We start from the raw sequence: 27,476 nt of genomic DNA on the forward strand, positions 1-27,476 counted from the left end.
CACGGGGCTCCCACCCACCCCACCCCCATACATTAGCAGTTTGGGAGGTGCATCTCCCCTCAGCGTGTCATCTCTAGGCAGGGGGAAGGGCAAAATTAATTTATGTCTGTACGAGCCCCGTACGTACGTCTCCTTTTCTCTAAGGGAGTTTGCTCTCATATTTAACCTCTTCATCCTGCTGGCACTGGAGGCGGATGATGCAGTTTGTAGAGAGGTGCAGGCACTTCACTCTCCCCCTCCCCCTGGAATCTTCCTCTCGCTTGTGGTCCTTGGGATTCACCCAATGTTTCTCAGAAAAAAAGAGGACCTCAAGACAAGTATGCATTTAATAAGCAGTGAGACAAATAAGCTCCAGTTATCCCAGCAGAATTACAACACCAGAGAACAATTTTCTGCATTCCTCTGAAGGCCTGAAGGAACCCAATTGCCTGCTCTCAGCCTAAATAGGTACCAGACACCAAGTGCTCCATAAGCAAACAGAGCCCCCAAAGTGCAAAAATGAAATAAGTAAAAAGCTTCACATTACATATAAACCAGCCGTTTGCACCTTGTTATTAATGGTCTTGACTATGACCTTTAAACCCTGCCTTGCTCAGAGTCATGGATCTACGAGCCTTGGCACCCTCACAACAATTCCAGGACGAGGAGCAGGGAATAAACAGGCCCGGCCCGCACCGGAGATGATGCAGGAAGGCAACTGGCCTGCGACAAACCCGGACCGAGAACCACTCCAGTGCAGCAGCCAGGGCTAAGAGGTGACCATCTCCACTATGAATTTGTCAATATAACCTCAGTGACCGGGGTTTCTGACGGCATAAAAAGTCCTGTTGCCTCATATATATATCCATAAAAGCTAGTAATGCATGCATCTATCCCTAGTTTCAAAGAAGGAAGGGCTCACAGCATGCTAAATAACTGCAAGAGGGTTCATTCCCCAAAGGATAATTCTGATGTGGTTTATAAGCCCAAATGAACTGGAGTTGCCTCGAGCAGACCCTGTTACCCAGAAATATTTATTAGTCTGAACTGCCTCACTGCTGCTTTAAGAGTTCTATCATTGTAAGTGCGCCAATAGCCAGTGGAAGGTTTTACCCCTTGAAAGCTGTTCAGTACAAAGCCACCGCCTCTGGAGGAGAAAACCTGCAGCACCAGTGGGACTGGAGAGTGCTCTGGAGACAGGCATGTGCTGGGCTTGCTCTTGCACCCTTCCCTGGGCAGCTGCAGGCCTCTGGTAGCACCCACTGTGCCGTCACGATACACCGGATTGAAACACTCCTGCTTGTACAAAGGGGCCAGTTACAGACTGAAGCCGTGACAGTCACTCTTCAAAATCATTAATGCCTCAGATAAAGTAGGTAATATACAGGAATAGTATACCTGATGGACACTTGTCAGGCTCAAAGGATCAGTGTGCCTACATGACATCAAATAGCCAACAGCATTTAGGTATTAACCTCCAAATCCTTCATTTAATGTCAGCCAACATCCGAAAGTTCTGTTTCAATAACAAGGGAACAAATCATGCTTGTGTGATGCATATGCAAAAAAAGGCCTGACCCACAAACATCTTTAGACACTTTTCATTAAAATCAGGGGTAAGATAGGGCAAATTCACACAAGAATTTAGTTGCCTAATTGCCTCACAAACAATAGCTTTAGTTTCTGCGATAACACTTCCCTCTTTCCTTCCCTTCCTGTCCTTATTGGAGATTACTTCTGGAAAAGTAAGAGGTTGGCAGGAAGAAATGCAGCATTCCGCTGCCTGGCCATTCTGACCAAAAACTCATCTGTCATGACATGGTGAGACACTGCGAGCAACAAAATAACCCAACAAACAAAACCCACCCCAAACTCAAATCCTGCCTGAATGAGTCGAAGAGACTATAATTACCCTGTTTTACAAATACACATATTACCATCAGGTATGTAAATAAATGCTGATTTTCAAGTTCCTTGACACCCACTGGCTACTTGGAATGAAATGAAAATTTGAGAAGTCTACTAACATCACATACAGCCTCGTGGAAGGGCTTTTGCCATCCCAATGGCTGTAAGGTGACCCCAGCGCACATTTCAGGGAAATGACAACAATCAATGCTTATCTGCGCTGAGTCATAATTGTCACTTTTATATATATATATACACACACATGCAACTTCACTGCATGCGGACTGATATGGTATTGCTATGGTATGGATCAGTTGGCAAGTCCCGGCTCCTAAGTGGCAAGGGAATGTTCCTATAAAGCATGCACAATCCTGCTAGGAAATCATACACAGAGCTCCTCCTTCCTCAAGAATTACTGGCACTTCTAGAGAGACAGGAAGATTTTCATTACATAGCCTGTTGCCAGCTATACTTTCAGCGTAAGCCCATCCCCTTTCTGTTACTGTTATGTCAGGGGAGGACAGTGAAAGAAAGCAGCTCTTGGGATGATACATGGGAGGCAGTGCTTCATTTATAACCCCACACAAATGCTGGAAAATGTTCAACTTTAAAAAGCATTAGGTTGGTTACCTTATGGGCCCCTGCGGACCAAGAAGTGAAATTACATGAACACAACATATCTATTAATCACAATGATTCCACAGTAAGGAACAGCCCCAATGGTGTACATTCAGCTGGAAAGAAAGTTGAGAAAATTACTTAGTAGTAGTTAGACAACTCAAAAAAATTTGGTAGTACCTTTCTGTAGGGCTGCCCTCTTGACTCCTCAGTGAATTCAGGTACTGAACTTGGATTAAAGCCCAGTCAACAGAAATACACAGTGGAGAGTAACAATGGCATTCCTACCTAAACATGTGTGTTTCCTCTCAGCCACAGTTACCAGTAAGCTACACTTACGTAAGATGCACAAGTGACTGTCTGCTTCATAGTACTTTGTGTACAAGGTAAAGAAAGATTTGGAAAAAAAAGAAAAAATCATTCTCAGTCTTCTGCATCAAGATAGATTATAGGTCAATTCAAATTGACCTGTAATTGATTGATTTAGGTATTCTTTCAGAGAATAGAGTAGGCTACAGTAAGCTTCCATCCATGACTCAGTAACTAATTTACACCCCCTTTGAAAGAAGCCATCAACATCATGGCTTACATCAATCCTTCACAAAGATCAGTGAAGATTAAACATGTAAAATCTCCCTAGTTATTACGGGTAAGTATATGTGTTTATCTGTAAAATATAAGATGATGGACAACTTTTCATGTGCTCAGAATTAGCATTTATCCCCAAGCCTGTGCTATTTTTATCATTTCCACTTTTAAGAAGCCTTGGCTAACATCACTGCTTCCTCAATGCTGAGCAGCAGACCCGAATGTGAAAAAGTCGGCTTTTTCTCTAATGGGGGGAAGTGGATATGGAGGTCACACCAATTACCCCAAACCACTTGGCTGCCACAGCCATCTTTTCACCTTTGCAGTAAACAAAGCCTTGTGTCTAGTCCGTACATGAAGCAATTCCTTTGAAGAGCGCTCCACATCTCAGTTCTCTTCAAGTCTTGATATCAACAATGACAGTACTTTGGACTAACACTTGAAAGTTCACGTCTCCCAAAAAGACTCCCATGCAGATACCACAACCACTCTTGGCAGTTTCAGAAACCATCCTGTTCTTCAAGGCAAAGTGGTTTGAAAGACAAAAGATGCACAATTAAATCTAAAGAAGTATTAATATGAAGTAGAGGAGTTTATACTACAATTTCCTTGCGTAACGCAAGCTTATAGGATACAGAAGAAACAAATCTGTTTGCAGACTATGTTAAACAGACGCTTAGGAAGTCAACAAATTCAATGTGTTAAGAAGCAACCTTTTAATCAAGAAAGCAGAACCATACTTTGCTGTTAACAAATATTTGGAAAAAGGCTTATAAAATTAAATCTAAGCCAATTATCTGGTGCATCTGCAGCTGAGAAGGAAGTGTCAATGGTCCAAACATCTGCTCAGTTTGTGTCCTCTCCTTTCTTACAGAGGAAGTATTAACTTCCAGTTGTACAAATGATTAAGAGAGCAGTAAGGTATTGCTCAACAAAAACTATTTTCGTAGATTATTACAAACTAAGGCCAAAGAAGAAATTTGTGTGTTAAGCACCACTACCAACACGGAAGCCTGTCAAAGATACCAGTTTGAATAGCACAGCTTTCTTCCTTGCCCCACCCCACGTCTAGGGGTCACCCCACCGGGGGTGAAGCTTGTGAGAACAACGAATCCGAACCATCGTGGAAAGCACACTCCAGTCACACTGGAGTCGCTGATGCCAGAGACTGGGCAGCAGGAGGACCTTCATGTTTTCCATAATGAAGCTGAAGGGTGAAAGAGTCCCAAAGCACTGGAAGAAACAGGACAAGAACAAAAAATTAGCTCAGTTTCAAAATCAGTGTCCTTTTGCAGACTCAAAGTATGAACAAAAAACCACCCTGTATCTTTCCTTCAAGGCAGCAGAGCTACAATCCCCTCAATGCTGATGCCATGAAATAAGCTTGTAGTAAACATCAAGTATTAGCCAAGCCACACACAAAAAAAGGAAAAACCCTATGGAAGCCACTGCTCCAGCCTTGTCCACTCACCTCCTGCATCCCCAGCATGGTCCACTCAGCTGGAGGCCAGAACGCTGGGAGCACTCACAGGCCACAGCACCCGCAGCACCTAGGCAGAAGCAGGAGGGGTTAGGACAACGTTCTCTGTGCTACAACTCTTCCAGCTGCCCTGAGCACTGCGCCTTCAGTGTTGAACAGACTGGGGAGGAGGGTAGTGTATTTTCTCATGTATTCAGGCATGGATTATTTATAGGTCATCAACTCAAACGTGTGAAAACTGAACAGACCATCCACCAAGACCGATCCGTGCCTGCAGACAGGATCCATATTCTAGATGCCATCTAAACAGTTCCAGAAATAAAGATTAGGCTAAAACAAATGGTGCAAACTCCCCTGCACCTTCTCAACCCATCCCCCAAGTATTCTACTGGGACTCGTGTTATCCTCATACAAACCCTCTTTTCATGAGGCAGCAATGACAGGACTCATTTACTTTGAGGGTTTTACTTTGGCCCTCCTGGCTTCTATCATAACCTCAAATATTACATTAAAAAGGCTTTTAAAAACATAACATTCACAGCAGCGCAGGAGCTTTTCATTGCAGCTAGCTTCTTTCCTGCCTGTTTGCGTGTGGCACCTTCACATTAAGTGCATGAGTTAAGATGTAGATTAGCAAGGCAAGAAACCTTTGCCCTTGGCATCGACACTCAGCTGTGACAGGAAACTTCAGGCTTTTTTTCTATGAAGTGTAGAACCACTCATTACACATTGGCAGGGAAGTGCACATCTCCCAACTATACACATTTTCTCTTAGATAAGCAAAAGACTCAAGTGTTTATAAATATGAAAAGTTCAGCAGCTGGCTAAAAAGTTAATTCTCCAGTCTCACTTAATGAGCTTTGGGGAAAGTGGTAGGGGGATTTGTTCAGAAAGTAAAGCAGAGTGTCACAGAAAGCAGGACTTGCCAGACGGGGCTCTGTTTAGTCCTATTTTCTGTCTCTAGATGGCTGTTATCAGCAAAATGGCAAGGAATCCTCTAACAGGGAGCTACGGAACAACCAGAATGAGAAATGTTTTCTCCTAATCTTGCAATCATAAAAATTAGCCAATTTTTAAGTCCCATGACTTCTTTCTTTGTTATGAAAATATCAAGCAATCCATACCAAAACACTCTGGAACATGGACTGTCTTAGGATTTTGTCCAATTCTCTGAACAAGGAACTTGTTTTCAATAGGATTCAGCAGGAACACTGCTGCAATATTTTTTCAATACTTTAACATTAACTGATACTGGTCTATTCCAGTAGCATAAGTTTCAGACTTAAAAAATGGGATTGATTTCCTTGGAAGGTAGGCATGTTAGTTGTTTTCAGGAACTTCTGGGAAGACTATTTACAGTGCCTGCCGTCACTCTGCATCTCTAGTTTTCCTGAAGGCAGACTTCTCAGTGTCCTCATAAGATATCACAGAAGGAATTGTGCAACATCACTTTTGCAAGATGATACATGGCTAGCCAATTCTCCACCTACGTAATTATTGAAAAATAAAAATTCATAGTGAATGGAAAAATAATCAGACCCTTTTGTCTGCAGTTTCAACAGAAGCTGTTTCATGTAACAGAGTACTTTTCAGCTTGCTCAGTGAATCTTATAGATTATTGCCATCCCTTTTGCGTACCTCCTCCCTTCTGTCACTTATTGAGAAACTTCTGAACAGCAACTACTTAAGAAACAGAGCTGTCTCTGATGATCAAGAACAGAGTGATTCTCCAAAAGATCAGAAATCTAGCTGAAACCAACAGCAAAGCTGAGTTCTTAGCAACAGAACTCTCTACTGCTGCCTATTCCACTGTCGCCACCGGCACTGACTCACACGGTACGTCTTCCCTTCGTCAAATATTAAAAGTCCGAGCTGCAAGAGAACTAGTAAGCCACAGTTGACTCTAACTGGATCCATAAATGCTAAGTGCTTCTGCCAGTACCAGTCCTCAGTGCCTGCAAACCCTTCCACCTGTGCAAGACACAACGAAAATCCCTCTGGCGCCTGGTCCCAGGGCCAGGGAGCGTGGAGGCAGGACGGCCTCCCGTTCCAGAGGGAGCCGACTCACAGCCGGTGCCAGTGTTCAAGTCTCTGCTGATGGTGTATTACGCTGTATACATTGGAACTAGTAAGTGCTTCATTGTGATTTTTGGCCACTTGGAATATTTTTAGCAATTTGCCAAGGTTCACCCTGTGATTTATTGTGGAGGAAACAAACTCAAGCACTAACAAATGAAAATATGTAAACTCAGACTTTTCAAGTCAATAGAAAGGTATTCAACTTCTTAAAACCCTTTAGAGGCATGCAGTTTGCTATAGATTCAATTGCTTGAAACAACAGTTAAGAAGCAACTGAAATGTAATCTAAGGAGTCATATTTAAGTCACTTAGAGATTTACAGTGAAAAATTCCATATGCACAATACTATCCAATGGTCATTCCTAAAACTGTCTTCTAGATTTGTTGGAAATTCAACAATTCAACAGTTTGTTGGAAATATATTTTGTTTCGCTTTTTTGCTAAGGCCAAAGCACTCCAGGTATCTAGAACTTTATTATCTCAAATTACTGTATTTAATAAGTTAAAACACAGTATCATGAAAAAATAATTGACATAATGAAATACACAGGAAAAAAGATTTCCATTTAGAAAGCTTAAAGCACTGGAATTACCTGCAGATATAACAATAGATACAGCAAATAATTAATTGTTTTATTACAGTATTCTTGGGTGGAGAGGCAGGTGTCATTAAACAGAAGGTAAACTTCCATTTTTGGTATGAAAAGTCAACTAGATGCTACCTCCAGAACACAAGAGATAATGCTTTATAAAGTGTTAGCAGCCATCACAGCATTATCTATAGTTAAAATACCGAAGCAATCTATGAATAAAATCGGAAGTGTCAGTTTGATATTGAATATCATTTTTTCTTACAAGTTTTCTGAATGCTTCTGAAAACATCAGGAATGGGATCAAGAGTACAATAATCTAATAATTAAAATAAGGAAGAATATTAGTCATTAGAGTATGACTGGGAGTTAACATTAATTCCATCTAAAATAGCAGAATACTGGAAGATGGTACTTCCTTCTCAGCTGTCAATCTCAAGAGATTAATACAGAATTCACTTCTTGTCCGTTTATCTCAATATACAGTTTCCACTTTTGCTGGTATTAAACTAGCACAGTGAGCGGCAAGAACCCCTTTGTCTGTGCCTGCTACCACTGTGACTTGGGTTGGTGGAACGATGCAACGATATGCGTGCTGCTTCATCATCTTTTCAGCTGAATAGACACTATCTATCCTTTCCTACAGAAAATAAGTGAAATAAACACACTGCCAAATGACCAAACCCTGGGAGTTTTTTCCCCACATTTGGACATGCCACTTGACATTCAAAATGCCATTATGCAAAGCCAACTCGTACAAAGTCTTTTTTTGGTTCAAGAAACCCAGCAGAGAGAACTTCACCAAGCAATTCTTTGTTAGCATAACATTTGACCCTGTATCTCTTTGGAAATCATACAACTTTGCTAATGCAGTCCTTACAGAATTAATCAAGCAGATAGTTAGACCCTAGTTACTATGAACCCAGCCAATTATGAGCTGCACTGAAATTTGTCACTGGCATGTCCGACTACATTTTCCAACATAAAGATCAACAGAACTGTGTGGAAATGAGGCCCCACTCTCAGACCTGCATGACTTGGACACTGTAGACTAGAATTGCTAGCAAAGCCAACACCTTTAGGAACAAAGTATTCTTAAGAAAAAAGGCTTACCTCCTGGGTCTCTATTACCTGCTGCATTAAAACAGCAAGAAAGCATAATGCCTTCCACCCTCTATTTTGACTAGTAAAGCTAGAATAAATGATTCATTGAGAGTTCAGAGCTCTTTATTTGTCACTCTGCTCTAATGCACGAGATCTGCAGTTCAATAAAGGCCAACTATACTGCATGGCTTAGTTTGAGAAATGGGGAGGGGAAGCTGCCTGTGCAGTTTCTCCCTGTGTCAAAGTAAGACAGCACAGCTTTCAGAGTCCAGGGAAAGACAACGAGGTTACAGCCAGCAGCAATGTTAACAGATAAGCAAGGAAAAGAAACCCTAAAAAGAACAGGGCAGAGAGAGGGAGAAAGGAGACAGAAGGGCACAGAAGTCACCCGTAAGGACAAATGGCTCAACAGCAGACATATTTAAAGCAGCACAGATAAGAAACATAACTAGCTAAAAGCCTATTTCCCATTGTCAGGTCCAATTTCTACCCTTGAACAGGTACTCAAATGATGGAACTGTGGTCACTGAACACATTGTCCATCTAGTAACTGGAACCAGATGAAATATAAAACCATTGGTTTAGTTTCCCAAAAGGTACGTGACAGCTAACTAGCTTCTGAACCTGGCTTGGAAGTTAACAGTTACTTTACCTCTGTTCTCATCCGTTCCGTTCACATCATGCTACTAGTTTCCAATGCTCAGCAAGAGACCTGTTTTTCCTGCAGTCCAGCCTGCCTTTTACTGACTTCTCAAGATCTCCAGCCAACAAGTTTATTTTTTAAGGCTCTCACACTGCAGTCTTCCATTTCTATGAGAATGAAGTCCATACTCACCACAGTGCTCTGTGGCAAAATTTCTCTGGTGCTGCAATGCTGTTGTCTCACCATAAGAGTGCAAATTAAAGCCATGGTATGTTAGAGTAACAGTTCACCTTCTCGTCAAAATAGACATTTTGCCCAAATTTCAACAAGTGTCTGTCACTAACTAGATTCTTACAAAAGGAGATAAAATAATTCATGCCCCACAGGCATGAGACTGACTAGAGCCTACTTCACCATGGACCTCAAAACTCCCAAAGATCCCACAAGTTACCTAAGCAAGCTTCATGATAGAGACAATACTTACAGCTTTAGCAAAAATGACTGTCAGCTCAGGGAACTGGTGCGTGAGGAGAGCAAGCATTGCCGAAAAGGAACATAGACCTGCTGTGAAATGGATGAAAAAAGGAAGTTCCTTCTGTGGGTAAACGGAGACTTCGTGAAATGCTGAAAGGAAAAAAACGAAGAATATTGACATTTGATAACTGAGGACAGTTCACAGAATTATTTAACCAGCCTTGTAACTCAGTTCTAGACTTTCAGAAGGACTAACCGTGGACGCAAGACTATTGTGCAGCACATGTTAGGTCTCAGTACCTAAACTTCTCAAAAATTTTTCCCCTACATTAAATGCTTGTCTTCATTATTAATAGTCATTACATCTTTCTCTTCCCAATCTTCTTTTTCACTTGCATGACCTTTATTTTTGAAGCATTTCATCAGGCTTAGTTTTTGGTACCTACTTGTTTAACAGGACAGAGGGAACTGTAAAATTCACAAGCTGTCAAAATTACCTAGGCAAATTTAAACAATTCAGGTGTTTTCAACCCTCTGAAGCATTAATCCTGTTACCGGAAGAGAACAGCACATCTCCCCATCCTATAAGAAGCTCAACAAGTACAAAACAACCATCATGTTATATATACATGCAAGGTAGCTCCTTAATAGTTTTCAAAGATTTCTAGTTGGTAGGCTACAGTAAATTTTTCAGAGCAGCTGACAGAGTAGACCTCAAAGAAAACGGTACCAGGACTAGGTTATAAATTCTGAACATAGCAGCTCCTTGCAATTTCCAATCTATGGTAACAAAATCAAAAGAAGGTGATTAGACAGGCTAAGGGCTGGCATATGGAGCTTTCAGCACTCAAGACACTACTACTGGTCACTAGCTGAGGACCTGTTTGGCGAATTTGCAGTTACTTACTGGCTCTGAATACCTGCAGCTCCAACTTTTATCCAATGATTTTAAAGGGGTTTTCAATGAAGAAAAAAATTGTTTCCAAAGACATAAGTAATTATGAAAGGTCTGCACACTTCTTGACAAGCTGTTTTTAAAATCTAACAAAAGCATCAAAATTTAAGTAAGCCTTTTTGGAAAACAAGAAAATATAATTGTTTTCATTTTTATTGTATTTGTTTTCCATCTTGTACTTGTACTTTTGGGCTTTTAATAAGCAGTAAACTGAAGTCTGAGGAGGAAAAAAGCACTTTACCCTCTCAGTTACTGTTTCTGAATGTTGGCGCAAAGAAAGATACCATTATAAGAGCAAGCCCAGCAAAAGTGTTTTGTGCTGTTGCAACTCATTAATAGCAAAGTGCTTGGGTTTTGTTTGGCTTTTAAGTATATGATTTTGGAGCACAACTAGGTAGAGCATTTGGAGTTCCATGTTTAACACCCACCAGAGATGTTTAATGTCATCCCACAGATTATCAGCTCACCTTCTTAACATGCAGCCAGCCCTGCTAGGCCATGATATATATGATAGCAACACACTCCTCTTTACTGAGCAACCCAAGAAACCACCCGTCTACTATGGAACACTGTTATGCTCTCATACTATGTAGAAACTCACCTGATTTTTAAAACATAGAGCAATATATTTTAGGAAAGGTCTCAATGTAAGTTAGAAAAGTGTAAAAAAAAAAAGGGTAGGATTATTTTTGCACTACTTTTTCCTGCATTGGGAAATTGAAATAAAACCCAAAATAGGTAAGTACAACTAAAGATAATTCTATACATTCACAGCCATTTGAGAATTGTTACTAATCAGACCAAAACAGTATTTTTTGAATCATTTAATTTGGCCAACATTATTTTAAATAGATAAATTTTAAAAAAATTAAGTGTCAAGATTTCTTGAGGAAGTACTGCAATAAAAGTGTTAAGATGATTTTATTTATGGGTAGTTTTATATTTAAAACATAACAGGAATGCGTGAGTGATCGTGTTGAAATATCTGCATGTGTTGGTGTTTAATTATGCTGGGAAGTCTACAATTTAGGGTTAGTCACTAACCAAGGAATTCCTTGTGCAATATCCTGCATAAGTGAGAAATGAGTAATTTAAAGCAGTCTGGGGGCAAATTTAAATTACACATTTTAAATATAACTTCAGGCTTTTAAATAGAAACACGTATTGTGTAGTTTTCCTTTCCACAGCTGTGGTCTCAGTGGGTCTGATGGTGCTTTTGCAGTAGCCCTTTCCAGTACCTTGGGACTTGCGTTTCTTCATGATGTAGAAGTTCACCCCCAAAGGAATTCTATTAAAATGTACAATTAACAGTCCAATTCTAATCTAAATTAATGCTATTTTCCTAAATATGATGAGCATGGGCCCCAGTGGTTTAATTTGTTTGCCTTACCTAAAGAAAAAAACATGTAGGCACATAATTGCATAAAGTAATCTTGAAGTAATGGCCAGCTGGATAAGACCTACTTTTCAGTGACAAGTGTTAGGATAAATCCGTAAGAATACCTACACAGATAAAAACTTCCAGGAAGCACACTGTCCAGCAGATGAATATGTACCAATGAAGTAACGACAGAAAGCAATACACATTCTAGTAAGCTATAAATTAACCAAGGATTCTCTCTAAGATCACAGACAGGTTCTGCTAGATACCCGAATGCAGGACTGGAACCATGCATTTATTCCTTGCTAAAAGGAAACAGCTCCTCTACAACAGTAGTCAAATCCATGACTTCTTTTAAAAGTAATTTAAAGAACTGGTCCATTTTGTTGTCCTCAAAGTTGGCCAAACTTAGTCTGAATGTACCACACACAGACTTCATCTTTGAAGGACTTGTGTTATTACAGAATCAAGCTAACATTTACCACACACACATGCCAAGTACTTCAGGATCGTTTGGGAGGGACATCAACAAATAGCTGAATCCCTTCACAGGAAGCTCAAACTAAAAAAAAAAAATCACAGTAAGGTAAATACAGAATACCACAAACTGAACGTGTCCTTAGCTTATGTTTTATTATCATTACTGCTTAGAAACCACTTACTTGGCAACAGTTCTCTGTCTGCTGTTTCTGTGCAACTGGGATAGGGATAGAAAAGATGACCTTTCTCTAACGGGTATGGGATCATCCTAAATGCTGAAAAAAGAGCGAGTGACATTAGATCTGTATCTAAACCAAGCGACCAGCTTCTCACAAAGAGAACCAATCATGTTTGAGGTGAATAAAGGCAGAGAGATTAGTCTACTGTACAGAAAAAATAAAACAAGGAGATACTTACTGCCTTCCCATGTACAGTGTAGCAGATTTAGAGCCCCTTCTATCCTCTTCCAGTGCTGGAGGTGAAAAAAAGCGTATGCTACTGCCTCACTGTCCCCTCGTTTCAGAATATGCTCTGGAGGTAGCACTAAGCTTTTCATTTCTAGTAAATACTGAAAGCAAAAATGGAAAGCACACTTGGTTACATGGAATATTCCAAAATCTTTAATTGTCAAACATAAATGATCATTTGAGGCATAACTGAGCATATCACCCAGGGTCCAACTTCTACCTGTTGAAGAAACAGCCCAATCCTGACACACTGCATACAGCCTGCACTCGCATGGGAAGTGAAAAGCAGCAAAACACACATCCATGTGTAAGACTCTTAAATTGGGGTTTTCACACACAAAATATCAGGGAAAAAATGCATCTTCAGTAAGGCAAAATAAAAATAAATTATTGTGGAATATACATAAAGCATAATGCCGCAGGTACAATACCAGTGAGCTACAAGTTTAGGCTAATTAAGAAAAAACCCAACAGTATTTTTGCTCATCATTTAATCACTGAAAGTTTCAACGTAGGAGGCTAAGTACTTGTTAGCTCTCAAGTATGAGTAGCAAACCAGAAAGTGTCAGTATGCTAACCAAAGGAAGAATAATAAACCAAACCCAGGCAAATCTTGTTCTAATGTGGTTTTGCTGGACTACCACAAAGTATCTCTGATTTCAGGGTTTTTTTCAATTTCAGCCTTCTCCCTACATCAGCAGAATATCTGATGTACAAAAGGGTCAAAGAACACAAGGATTAATCATTTTCCATTTCCCTTGAAACACAGGACATGCAATTTTGTTTTCTGATGGTACATTAAAAAAAGACAGGCAGTCATTTTAACTTCGCTTTTGAAAACAGATGAGTAATTTTTACAAGAATGAAATGACATTTTCTACTCTAGTATTTACCTGTGAGTTGTTCTCTCCTAGCACATAGTGTCTCATTCAATAACAGCCAAAGTTAATCCACATCTTTGATCAATGTAGCTGGCAATTCCTTTGACTGTCTCCCAAAGTGTAAGAATGCAGCTAACTCGCCGATTTATTTCAGCAGATGCCACAAACTATGAGATTATTTACTAATCCAGTTTGAGGACTTAACTTTTCCCATTCAGATTCTTGAAGGAATGTAGGAAGGGTTGTGCCCCGGCCAAATAAAGCACATTTACTGCCTGGCTAGGTTCTTCTCTTAGTGCCTTGGGCCTACACTCCGGAGGGTAATATTCTTGCTAATCCCCTCTAATCCTCTTCAATTTTTTTTTTTTTTTAATTTTTTTTTTTTTAACACAGTAAAGGATCACTCACACAGGGCTGCTGTGGGAAAATGGTCTCAAATATCTGACCCTTGACCTGACTCCTCATGCTCTCCGCAGTGCCCACTTTTCCATTGTACTAACTGCGCAGAGAGGAAGGGAATATCGACGGAGTACTGGTGATGAAGTCCCACTGCAAGTATTGCCACAACATGCCAATACTGAACTCCAGACCTTGGCTGTCTCTGCGCCCATGTTACCACATAAACCAAAAATTCTACAGTCTGGCAGGTTTTCATGTCCATGTTTAACTATAAAACAGGCAACGTATCAGTACTGAAAATATCTTGGGTTTTGCAGATCTAAGAAAGTCTTTCTATACAATAAAAATTTGTAAGATATTCAGAAGATGACTGGAAAAGATTGTTTCGTACATTATCAAAATGCAGTTACAGATCTCTAATTTGAAATGGCTCAAGAGTACCAGTTTTCCAGCACCGTAAAATGCCTTCCTCACTTTCCAAACAAGACCCATCCTTATAAAAGCATAACTTGGAACAAAGAGAAACAAACATTATTTTATTTTCCTTATGCAAAACATTATGTGCAAAGACAACTACTTTCATCAGATGCAAGAACAAAGGGATTTCTACTTTACATACTAATTTATTTTTAGTCCATGGGACAGAACAGACTGCAAATTAAAAAAAAACAGATTTTCTTCACCACTAGTCCACTGTAACCCACTGGGCAAACTACTTGAATTGTTTCTTCACTTGTTTGCTTTGACTATGAGGATTTCAGAGCTCTAGATAGCCAGCACCAATAAAATTCTGCCCTGCCATCTAATAAATTGGTGTTGGCAGTATTGTAATTTAAAAAAGAAAAAAATGGAGACAAACAGATAGGTATACAATTAGAAGAGAAGATCAAATTACTGAAACCCGGAATCAGTTTCCGTGATTGTCTGTAGCACTATGGAACATATTTTGCAAACAGCCTGTTTGAAATGATATCTAACTTCTTTAAAAAGGTACATGAGGCTCCTGAAACAACTGGAGGATATAGAAAATAAAAGAACTTTTAGATAAAGATAATGCGTTATAATCTTCTTCCCCTAAAGGCAGAGGCTAAAGAAAAATCTGTCTGAGACTGTCTGAAATGAACTTGCTACGCTCTTGATCAGTCATGCAAACAAGCAGCAATTTCTCCCAGCAATTAGCTTTCTCAGTGCACATTCTATTAGATTGGACAGGCAGACAGAATAGAGCGGCTGGATAATTCGAGCCTTCACAGCAATAGTCATTCGGACTCCATGATCATTTGCAGAGGATTAGGTCCAGGACTAAGCCAACCTTCTGCATTCAAGGTTTCAAACTGAATGCATCACCAATACTAGTACAGTAAAAAGCAATGTAAGATTTTTATTTTCAACCAATGCTCAGTGGCATCCATATCTTGGCCACTTCAAGTAATGCCAGACATTAAATTACAGCCTGTAGCAATACTGACTCTTAATCTTGTTTACATGTGGACGAAGAAAATAAGTGACTGTAGATCTTTCTATAACCCGAGTTCTGGAGCCATCCTTGGAAGCACAGCAGAAAAAGGTATTTTGAAATACTATGAGTGGTTACTGTTTGGAGAACTTAATTTGGCTTCAGGGATTTTAAATATCTAAATTTATATTTATTAATGCTTACCCTTACCTAACAAAGGGCCTTCATTAATACATTACTGGATTTTCCAATGACTTACAAAATTTTGAGATTAAATTTTTTGTAAAAAATACAGTTTAAACATCACCTCTTGCAAACAACTAATTCTGGCCACCAAACATTTATGATACTAATATTAGTGTGTTTAACAACTCAATGGCTGGAGTTACAACCACCTTCAAGAAAACATGGGGCTACAAAGGCTCAAGTAACAAGATGATAACATAAGACGACTTCTTTCAGAAGACAATAAAAAGCGGTCCAATAGGAAAGAAAATACTCTTACCTTTGGAACATGAGGGTTAAATTCCACAGCTCTGTGAATTGCTTCCACGGCATTAATTTCTGCTGTACTAAGCCCTCTTTTGGAAGCAGTTTCTGGGGAGAACCTGAAGGGAAAAACCCACACTGAACAAAAGTAATAAATAATAAATGCTAACCAGGTGTTTATTTGCATTGTAAGCTTGGAGTTCATTAAAAATTGACTGATTTATCAAGAAAGATAAACAAACCCTTCTAGGAGACAAATGTTCATGTTAATTTAGGTATCTTGACTGTCATCCATGCCCATATGACAAAGTCATGTTTAACGTTTTGAAACTTCGTGTCAATCACGTAAGGTAATTGAGTGCCCAGTCTTTCATAAGATTGTTACAACATCACCTACTCAGAGGTAAAGCTAAAATCAGCTGTGCAAATAGACCATAATGAAAGTGAAACGCCAGCATAAAATACCACAAATATCCTGCACCCAATCCACAAAACAAAGAACTGCTGAACATCACAAGCAAAACACTGAAAACAAAATTTATACAAGAGCACATGTGCGTACATGGGCTCTTGAAAAACATCTTCACCTGTATGAAGTTTATGAATGCTTAAAAGAAACTTTAAATTACATTTAACTACACACACACATATATAAATGTACATATAAATACATTTAACTTGCTCTTAAAAATTTAACTGCTACATTTTGGGATTTAGAAGTTTTTCCTTCATACTTTACAGCATAACCCAAGATAAGCAACAAACCATTGTTTTCACAGATGTGCTCGCTTACCTTTCTGAAACAGCTCTGGCTTTTAACAGGGCTGCTGTGTAACATATTGCTGCTGATTTTGGAAGACTGATATCTATGATAAAATAAAATAATTAAGCTGTAACATTCTAAGGCAAGACAAACATTTTAAACCCACATCCTTTGAGCTTAAAGATTTTTACTTGGGCAGACAATGCATGTAACATCTGGAAATTTTCAGCTATGATTAGAAACTTTGAATTTCTTTGCACAGTCTTCTTTCTGGTCACCAGTCTCAGATTAAAAACTCAGAGTTGTAGTTAGGTGGTAAAGAGTAATTTTTTCTTCTAAACATACCAAGACACTGAAACTTAATTCAAAGAGAAATGCATATATAAATACACACTGAAGAACACTGTACTTTTCCTGTATTAACCCACAAAGGTTTAAAATAAGCTTCTAATCTTTACCTAATTTTCAAACTGTACGTTAACACAGAGTTTTACATAATACTGAGAGACTGACAAGAAGCTGACCAAAAAAATTACGTTACAGACAAGTAGACAATTTTAACGAAAATGCACTTTCCGTTCTCTTCCAGTTCCACGGGGAAAAATTCTATTAGTTGTAGGTTTTGTAGAATATCTGAGGCCAAGTTTGAGCTGACAATTACAGATTAGAAGGTTAGCACTCCACAGTACAAGTTTACTTTAAAAGCAGACAAAGTCTGGGGTCTAATTCCCAAGTACCATGTTGTGTATAGTCAGATGGCTCTTGCTTTTTTTGTAAATCCCATCCTGGGCTTGTCCATCACTTACTAGAAGTCTGGCTGTCGTGTCAAGCAAAACACAGGGGCGCTACAGAGAGTTTGAAGCTCATACTCATTTTTCCAGATGATAAGAAAAAAATCAGCAACTCTTTCTTACGAAAGTGTCACAATTCCTGATGTTAACATAAAGAAGCACCAGGAAAAAAGCAAATGGTTTTATTAAGTTAGTAAGAATCCACACAGAAGAACATGGGCAGTCAAGTAACGGGAGGCCGCTAGGGTGGCCACACACAAGGGGCACAGGATTTGGGCAAGAATATCATACTTTCAATTCCCTGAAGCAATAAAGAACAGAGACACAAGAGAGAACATACCGACTTCTCAAGGGCAGGGAACGATTGCCATAAAATACTGCTTCTATGTCCCTCCATTCTGAAGGTGATTTAAGGGACAGCTTTGACAGCAGCACTTTGTACACTAATGATGTGGGCATTATCTAGGTGGCAAAACTCTGAGGACAATAAGAAAGTAAGTATATGTTTTATTAACCTTTATCAAGACTCGCACAACACCTGAAACGTGTTAGTTGAGATGGAAAGTGAAAGCAAACTACCGCCATTTAATGGACCAAAGCTTGCATACCACTAATCTCCGTCAAGCAGTGTGCTTGCACGTTGCTAATCTCTGGCGAGCAACCTCAGTATTACAGAATCATGAGGCCAAGCCTGGAAGATGACAGAAGGTAAAACTACCTTTTCCAGCTTATTTACATCAATTACTTACAGGGCTATGTGCTGACTGAAAAAGGCTGATGAAATTAGGCAAAACTAGGGATGTAGAAGAGATTAAAAAATTAAAATAATCCTTGAATTGAAGCAGAGTCAGCTCCAAGATTTCTTTACAGATTAGAAGAAACTTAAAAACATAAAAAGTAATTTGTATGCAATTTAGCTTGCCTAAATTTGACCTCATCATTCAAAAGAAAAAACTTGATTTCACTCTGGAAGCACCTTTTGTTGCCGATCAAGGGAATCTAGTCAGCTAGCTGAGATCATGGCTAGACATCGCTTTCGGACAGGCACACCTTGCCCACCTCACCCATACTCTTATATGAAAACACCAATACTTCCCAATAGGCATCACTTACCATCATACTTCGCTAAAACTGCCTGGACATCTGCATAAGCCTGTAATTCCAGTAGTGCCTCCAGGAGGTTTTCATGAATATTCAGCATGCTGAGAAGTGGAAACTCTTTCATCAGCTGCAAATCAGTAAAGAGAAATAAATTAAGCATATATAGAATTGCACTTGAATCCCTGAAATACTTAAGAGAAATCAGTACAGTAATTTAAGCTTTTTCAACGTTCTGTTCTTTCACAGTGTTAGAAACTGGCACAGAAGCAGCATGAAAAGAAAAGAATCGCATCATTTCTACCTTACTTTTTTCCTATATTCACCTACTGGAAAATAAGTATACTGGTGTTCATTACAACACGCTCTCAGCCCAAATTTGCACAACTCCTACAGTGAGTTGGTTTGGTGAGTAGTATTTTCCTATGAAAAAAGAACTTATGATACACCTTGGGCAAGCGAAAGAAAAATTATGATGATGGCTACTTTGACAAGTTAGTCACTGAGTCAAGCATGAAGCAAACTGGACAACAGAACTGTGAACATATGACATTATATAACATAAAAATTTAAAACCTCCATGTAGGAACCAAAAAAACTGTTGTCAAAAAATCATGAATCATGATGTGCAAATCTCATTGGAAAATAATTCAGTTAGATTCATTACGATGCCTAGAAAGGAACTTTAAACCATCAATTTGGACAATGTGACTGAAAACGACAGTTACTCACTTTTTGTTTTTACTTACATCTCTCATCATTTTTACTGCTTCTCGTATTCTTCCAAGTTTTCTTGCACACATAGCTAGCCTCCTTTTCACATACACCAATACATTGGTGTCTCTTCCTAATTACACAGACAAAAAAATTAGTCTATCAGTTTCAATCTTGACCTCTCCTTCCCTCTTTCAAAAAAAAAAAAAACAACCCACCAAAAACCCTACAACCTTTTTCCTAACCACGTGTAAAAGGATAAAATAATTACTACTGCTGTCCCAACCAAAGCCCATCCAGACCAATGCCAGTAACCTTTAACTAGGTTAAATGACAATAAAATTCTGTTTTTTTCCAAAACGTTGGGTGGAATAAACGAAGGTGCTACTGACACACACTAATCGCTTCATTAGTCTGCTCTACCTATCCAACTTCCCAAAACAATAATGTACCGAGCCTCAGAAGACAACCTACAATGAATACACAGCGTGACTGCCACTTCCTAAGTTTCATTTGGGTAGTACAAACGATTACAGAGCACGCCATGCATAAACATAGCTAAAATAGTAGGAACTGCCTCACTGAATTGGGACTCAAACTAGAATCACTAATTATAACTTTAGTCTTACATTTCTGCTCACACAAAAACAAGAGTTTATGTGATTCAAAAGTGCTTACTCAGCTGTGCTTCATGCTGGGGACTTTGGGAATGGCAGTTCTGAGACTTTCTGTAAATCATTTCTCCTGCTTTCAGAGCCTGCTTGAAATACTTCTCAGCATCTACAATAGTTGTTGCTTCTTCCTCAGCCAGGAGGACATATGCAGTGGCACAACTGTAATAAGGAAAAGACCCACTAATTATTCTGAGGGACAAAGTTTAGTATTCTTTGAGTAAGTGTTAAAAGCATTAGAAATGAGCAGGTTTCACTTATGTTTAATATCTAAGCATCGACAATGCTAAAGTACCAAAATATTGACTTGAGTTCAAATGATGGGTATCAGGAAAACAGAAACCTTTCCCATTTTACAGAAAACACACATATTTGGAGAAAGAACAAAAGAAAGAAATGTAACAGCAAGTAAAATTATTTTCCTTGAAATATTAAAAATGCTCTGGTAATTGTCTGGAGAGGGGTTTTTTCTGTGTTTGGTTTGCTTTCTTTTTTAAAACCAGGAGGCAGACATTTTACACAACAACAACGAGACTACATAACAAAACGGATCACAGAAGCATGTGAAATTCTTTGGTTTGTGTTTTAAGAGTATTTTTAAATCCCTTACAGGAGTGGCATCTGTGAACTCCAAATACAGTATCACCACAATGCCACCTCTGAAATGCATACAATCTCATATTCAATTTAGACTGTCCCACATCTGAATAAGATTTCTCATTTTTTATTGCTACTGACACAAAGATTTTTAAAAAATCTTTCCTAAGAAAAAGGGAGAATAAAAGCTTTTTTTTATAGAATACTTCGGTGCAACTGATAGCCCCATGTGCCATTCTCATAGTCACAGAAGTCCCCCTTAAGGTATTCAGAACTTTGCTAAAAGTAAATTATTAGAACAAGAAACTGATAGTGTGCTCAGTATCACTCCACTTAATCTTTCAGACTAGAAATACAGCAATTGAACTTATACTCCAAACTTACTCATTGTTTAACTCCAAAGCTTGATATGCTGCTTTAATCCGGGCTTGAGGGTTTCTCTCTCGCCATGCTTTCTGCATAACTGTGGCAAAAACATTGAAAGGCTGGTGAGGGAGAGACACTGGTGAAACACCTGGGAGCCAACAGAGGCAACGCTGGCTGCTTATGCCTCAGCTCTACAGTAACGTTCACTTCCATTCTGCAAATTCCTGTTTGCTATATAATTGTTAGAGGCAAGAGTAAACAAGTGTTTTAATTCCAGCATGAGTTTCTACCACAAGCAGCAGAATCTTGCAACTTCTCATTACGCCACAAATTTAATTTAAGAAAGCAACACCACCAGGAAGATTATTAACTGACCATTTATGAACTCCTACACTGAGAAGCAAAGACAGCTTACATAACCAGGCAGATGTACAATTTCTAAATTACTACAGATTTTTGGAAACATTTCCCCAGACTTGTTGAAAGCTTGGCAAGAGCAATTGTTAAACACAGGTTCCTGCACAGACCTGCGCAGAATTTTAATTTAAGCTTTCAAACAGAACTTCAAAGAAAACAGTGATAGAGTAAGCTGTGTCTTGCACAGGTATAGATTCATACTTAAGTATTTAGACAACTACCAGATCATAAAGGGTTAAACAATTTCTTTTTAAATTTACAAAGCACATTCGAGTGGCATAACACACCAACACCAATCCAAGATGTACTATAATAATTTATCACCTTATTAGAAAGTGTTCTAGGAAACAATTAAAAAAGGTGAAATCTATCTATTCAAAAGGGTGGTTTGAATTACAACTTGAATTCAAAACTATGGTCAGATAAGGAGCAAACAAAAGTTCAATGCAGTGACTCTAAACCCCTCCCCACTACGCTTCCATTAGGGAAAAATGGAAATCCCAAACTAAAACCAGCTTTTAGCAAAAGAAAAACAACATGCTTGGAGCTACCATTTTCTATGCAGAACTAATAGCTTTCACACTAAATACAGTTCTGCAAGAACTCCAAAACCTTACGTTCATGGAGTTACATATCTGGCCTATCTCAAGTACGATAAGAAAACTGAAGAATCTATACATGTTTCTTTTGGAACAAAACCTTCTGCTGTCCAGCAAGAATAAGGTGGAAAAATGTTTGAGTTTTCTTTTGGAAACAAAATATTAGTCTTGGCTTAGCAAGCGAGACAATACACTCCATTTTGTGAAACAAAAACACATCGTTCATATCAAGCATGTCACAGCCAGCTGACAAGTAACACTTCCGGAACTTGACAAATTGACAATAGTTCGCGCCCAGTCTGACAGTAACCAGGTAGAGAACTTTTTCTGCACTAAACATGTGGAACACAACATAAAAATTCTGTAGACTGCACTATTCATTACTAAGGTTTAAATGAGACCACGTCTTTGGCTGTTGAGAACACAATCCAGGTTTTCAATACCGTGCTGTTAAGTATTTGAAAAGTGTGAGATCTTAAAATGTATCAAGATCCTGACAGCATTAAAGTCAGTAGAGAAAGCACAAAGTAAAAAAACATCTTTTCACTAAATACATCTATTAGATCTCCCTAGTAGATCAGAAAGGCTGTAATTTCACAAAATATTTGACATGATAGCTTGCACTACCTTAAAGTATATTAAAAATACCCACTTTACACTCTCCAACAGTTATATACCTTATGCATGACATTGGTACCTGTGTCTGAAGGCCGAAGGGCATCTGTATCACACGTGAAAAAGTTTTGATGATCTTGAGCAGACAAATTCATGTCATAGTATGTAAGAGGCTCCTTCCCAGTCACCCACATGTATCTTTAATGGGAGAAATTTCAGTAAGAGGCACTCCTAGTAAACAGTAATGCTGATACCAAGGGGGATATCTGATGTGCCTAACAACTGAAGCTAGCGCAGAAAATTTCTATTAAGAAGAGACTGGAGCTACTAACCACAAGTTTTCAAGTACTACTGTTCCATAATCTGTACAGGTTGCCAGAAGGCTTTCTGCAGAGGGAAAAAAAAAGTCTTTTTGATCCTAAAGTTCTAAACAACTTGGGAACTGGCTTCCTAGGAAGCAGCTTTTCTTATGAAACAACACTTACAACACAGCTGTATCAGTTTAATAAAAGAGAATTTAGATTCAGAATCACTGTCTCAATCTATGAATAAAGTAACAACAGCTATAAGACCATTACTTTCATAGAGTTTTTGACAAGAGGAGGAAAGTAATTCTGGGAATATTTTTCTCCTACTTTACTCAAAAAAACTGACGCTGTTACTGTAATATTTGCATTCTTAACATTCAAACTGCCAAAGCTTGGATAGGTGCCTTTTAAACAGCAGATTGGCATCAATCACCCCTATAATCTTGCAAGTCTCACCTGTCTCCCCATATTACTAGAGCAAGCTCTGTGAAGAAGTCATGTGTATGCTCCCGATTAATTTTAAAAATACACAATGGAAAGTAAGATAATTAATACCTGCTATACTCTGCCCCTCTGAAAAGATTGAGAGGATTTCGCCACACTTTGCACTCTGAAAAAAAAAAAGTACTTTTTAAATTAAGAGCACAAGAAATACCACCTTGACTTTAACACGCAGTAATGCAAATGCAATTTTGCTTTCAAAAGCCGCTTTAATGTTATTTTTGTACAACCTGAGCATGATCATACGATCATCTCCTTCATAAACTTCTGCCATCTCAAATATTTTTGTTCCCCAACATTGCTGGGGTACAAAAGCACACGGTGAAAGATTAAACACTGCCATTTACACTCATGCAATGTTTATCTTGCACATATTCAGAATAGTAAATATCTGATGTTACTGAAACAGTTTTAGCTAACTGTGTAACATATTTTCTAAATCATATTTTTAATAAAGAATGTTTTAGATCAAAGATGCATTATTATTTAGTTTATTTTTACCATTATTAATAAAACGCATTGTTAGATGGCCTTTCTCCAGTCCTAACAAGCACTAATGCAGAGTCAAAGCCATTTAAAAGCCAGTTCATGTGAACCAGCCACCTTGAGGTTTAAGAAAAACTGCTGGGACACATTAACAATCACCTGGCATATTCTGCCTGCTTGTCTCATTCTCCCCAGCTGAGAATGCTGCTGGTGCTGGAGGGCTGTTTTCTACGCCACCGATGAGGGGCCTCAAATGACTCACAGACACCTGCTCAATGAAAGACGTGCCATATTTTCGGAAATGCCACCACTCAAACACCTGTCACAGGAGAAAAAAGCACCAGAAATTTCCTTAGGCAACACCTAACATAAACATCAGAGATGAAGAGCCAGTTGTTCACAGTTAGTACATCCCCTTGCAAATGACGATAGATGGAACTTATCTACATACAAACTAACACTAGTTATCTGTTTTGGCCTGTCTTGTCATGCAGGATCACCCACATAACATGAAAGAGACTGAAAAAAAGCAGTAAAATTTTAGTCAAACTTATGTTCCTCCTTCCCCAAGTCATTAGGATAACTTCTAAACCCTTTCTGAAAAGTGCCTGTATAGAGAAGCTATGCATAGAGGCAAGAACCTCAAGACAGGTGTAGTTTTTTCATTTTACATAAATAACCTAAAATAATAAAGCACAAAATGGACAGTTAAACTGACATGTTCTGCCATTCAGAAAAGTCCAAAGAGGAAAGGCTGAATTAACAGCAATCAAGTTCACTTACCAGAAATTTTGGGTCAAAAAATATTACCACCTCTCTCTGAAGCTATTAAAAATACCTGTGTATCACAAGTCCTCAAGCGCTACACCATACGGTCAGCCCTGGACCAACTTATCTGAGTATCTCCATTAGCACACATAAAGACGTGATGTTTAGACAACTGTATTATCTGTTAAGAAGCATTACTATAAATAGTGGCTGACAAATAACCACTTTTTTCTCTTACGAGCAAACCTACTGAAAAGACCTGTCACAAGCAGAATTCATCTCCTTACATGACCTTCCTCAAATCCTTCAATCAAAACCCAAGCAACGTTACTTACAGCAAACAAGTTATTTCTACCACATAAGTAAGACCCTTTTTTTAATATTGGCTACAAAAAATCACTTATGAAACAGATTTTGCACATTCTGCTAAATAGGTTTAATTGATGAGAAGAGATATTTTCTTTAGCTTTTAATACTGAAAATAAACATTAACCCAAAAGAATTGTATGTAATGCCACAGTCTGCATCATGGTCAGATGATCATCACTGCAGAAACAGCTGCGCTAGCAGAACTGACCATGCAAGCGTGCGCCACTCATTTCATGCAAAGTCAGCCACGTCTGTGCACACTGTCGTCCGAAGATGAGATGAATTACTGGCTCATTTTCACACCAAAGCTGTTAAGATAGTTACGTGATGATACATGCACAAAAGCCCCCAACAAATTACTGTGGGAAGCTTAACCACCTACTTCAAAAGAGATAAAAATCTCAGTGTTTTCTTTACACAGAGAGGTCTGCAGAGTTTGCATGTACATTTCGCATTTTTAATGCATCTATCTATATACACACATATGTATACATACATATGGACCTCTACCTCCTTAAAACAAGCCTGAGTTTCTAAAACAGGTACAAGTAATTTTCCTTAGACTCACCCCAACGCACAACACATATACAAAAGAGTACGCACAATACATCAAAAAAGCTACTAAATACCAAGTTCCTTCCTAGTACAAAGGCACCCTCTAGAGTCTGATCAAAAAAAGCCAATTGCATTTGGCCCTAATGAAAGCATCCTAGAGGTGCTGAAGTTGTTTTCAAAAAATAAAAGTGGACTACTTACAAATATCAGTCCAGATATAAAAGACGAAGTCACTGTAAGGGCAAAGTAGAATTTGGGAGTCAAAGTGCTTAGGAACACAGTCACTGTTAAGAGAAACAAAACCAAAGACTTAACAAGCAGAACTGCAAAACACAAAATAGCTTTTTATTAAACAATGCCGAATGAAATTTTATGCAAATATATAATACAACATAGCCCTAGTAACTTTACAGATAGCGTTACTTTGTTAGAGAATCCTTTCCATATATTATTTTCTGTTTGTAACCATCTGTGACAGTGAATTAGGTTATGTACCCAATCTAAAAAGTTCAGGGTAAGTTCTTAGACAAAGCAGCCTACAGCTTCAACCACCTCACAGCTGGCAGACACCAACAAGCCAATTTAACTTTTCATGGCTGGCAGAGCGCAATAAGCCAATTCAATGTATTATTTAATTTTAATCTAAAATGGAAACGTACTGTTTTGATGCATCTTTATACTCAGTGTTAAGAACATACATTTTCCACAGACCTTCCTCCTTGCCTGCACAAGGCAGGGAATGCAGTTTTCCAGCGCTACTCGGACGGTGTTTTTGACCCAAACTGCACACCAGCTTTGTCACCCGCCACCAGCCCGGGCCGGGAGGGAGCACGGGAGGGCCTTGGCAGCAAAGGGCAGGCCGGCTGGAGCGCCGGGCCCGGCCTGGGGGAGACGGCGAGCTCCCCTGCCCCAGGCTCACCCCCAGGTCAGGACTCCAGCCTGATGAGCCACCCCGGGGCGGGGAGCGGTGTCTGCAGGCAGGCGCGAAGTGACAGGGTGTGGGCCGGGGACACCGCCGCGGCACCGGCCGGGCAGCAGCGGGGAGCGCTCGGGCGGCACCAGGAGAGCCGCCTCGGATGCTTCCAGCTGCCCCGGCGCCGTTGCGGGGCTCCCGAGGCCCGCGCTGCAGCCGCGGGGGCGGCTCCGGACGCCGGGGTGTCCCCAGGCCCAGAGTCGGCGGCACAGCGGGAGCCCCGGGGCTGGGGGGATGCGCTCGGTGTGCCGCTGCGGGAGGCCCGGGACGCAGGACCGGCCCGCAGGCGGCTGCCGGGACGGCCGGCCTTGTCCCGCCCTGGCCGGCCCGGCGGCCCCGCAGCCCTCCACCTAAGTCCGGCCCGGCCGCCTCCAGAGCGAGCCGCGGCAGCCTTCCCCCGGCGAGCCCTCAGCCCCCCGGCGCGGCCCGCCGCGTCTCACCGGCCGCCAGGCTGTCCCGGAGCCGCAGCGGCACCCGCAGCACCACGTAGAAGAGGCCGAGCCCGGCGGCTACGGCCAGGAGCCCGCGGGCCCACGGCGTCGCCGCCGCCGCCCGCCGCCGCAGCTGCTCCCAGCGCCGCAGCGCCGCGGCCGCCCCTGGGCACGGCGGCCCCCGGCCGCTCCCGCCGCCGTCCGCCATGGCCGCCGCCGGGGGACGCCGGGAGAGGGGCGGTCCGTGCGGCGGGGCGGGGCCCGGTGGGCTCCGCCAGCGCGGGCAGCCCGCTCCCCGAGGCCATCACCGCTCCCTCGCCGGCGGGGCGCGGCCCGAGCGTCCCCCCACGCCGCGGCCCGGGAGGCGCGAAGGCCCCGTCACCGGCCCGGCCGCTGCGGCCCTCCCCGTCCCAGGCGGGCCCGCCCGCTCCTACGATGACCGCCGCACGGCGTCTGCCCGCAGCCAACATGGCGCTGGCCGCG

The 27,476-nt window shown here is 40.4% G+C and overlaps 1 protein-coding gene across 1 annotated transcript; it reads right to left on the reverse strand.

Moving 5' to 3' along the window:
* Window positions 1-4,289: 4,289 nt before the first annotated feature.
* On the reverse strand, window positions 4,290-27,201 carry ST7L (suppression of tumorigenicity 7 like). Its single transcript, XM_059831248.1, has 17 exons — window positions 27,003-27,201; window positions 25,791-25,873; window positions 24,057-24,216; window positions 23,466-23,520; window positions 22,685-22,800; window positions 20,990-21,068; window positions 20,016-20,170; window positions 19,373-19,470; window positions 18,639-18,753; window positions 16,765-16,837; window positions 15,988-16,090; window positions 12,697-12,847; window positions 12,462-12,554; window positions 9,474-9,613; window positions 7,508-7,561; window positions 4,565-4,643; window positions 4,290-4,326 (listed from the first exon to the last, which is right to left on the reverse strand). The coding sequence occupies exons 1-16, from the start codon at window positions 27,199-27,201 to the stop codon at window positions 4,590-4,592; spliced, it is 1,728 nt and encodes a 575-aa protein (XP_059687231.1). The 3' UTR covers window positions 4,290-4,326; window positions 4,565-4,589.
* Between the last annotated feature and the right edge of the window lie 275 nt (window positions 27,202-27,476).

The sequence above is a fragment of the Gavia stellata genome, chromosome 30 (genome assembly GCF_030936135.1).
Source record: "Gavia stellata isolate bGavSte3 chromosome 30, bGavSte3.hap2, whole genome shotgun sequence".
Lineage (NCBI taxonomy): Eukaryota > Metazoa > Chordata > Aves > Gaviiformes > Gaviidae > Gavia > Gavia stellata.

Bases quoted from the DNA above. Each gene is read 5' to 3' on its own strand.
- ST7L (XM_059831248.1), bottom strand. From the start codon at position 27,201: ATGGCGGACGGCGGCGGGAGCGGCCGGGGGCCGCCGTGCCCAGGGGCG. The intron at 19,471-20,015 runs GTAAGCACTTTT...CTGTGTAATTAG, and splicing joins CCAGCATGAAGCACAGCTGA to GAAGAGACACCAATGTATTG. The intron at 16,838-18,638 runs GTAAGTGATGCC...ATTTTATCATAG, and splicing joins AGTTTTAGCGAAGTATGATG to ATATCAGTCTTCCAAAATCA.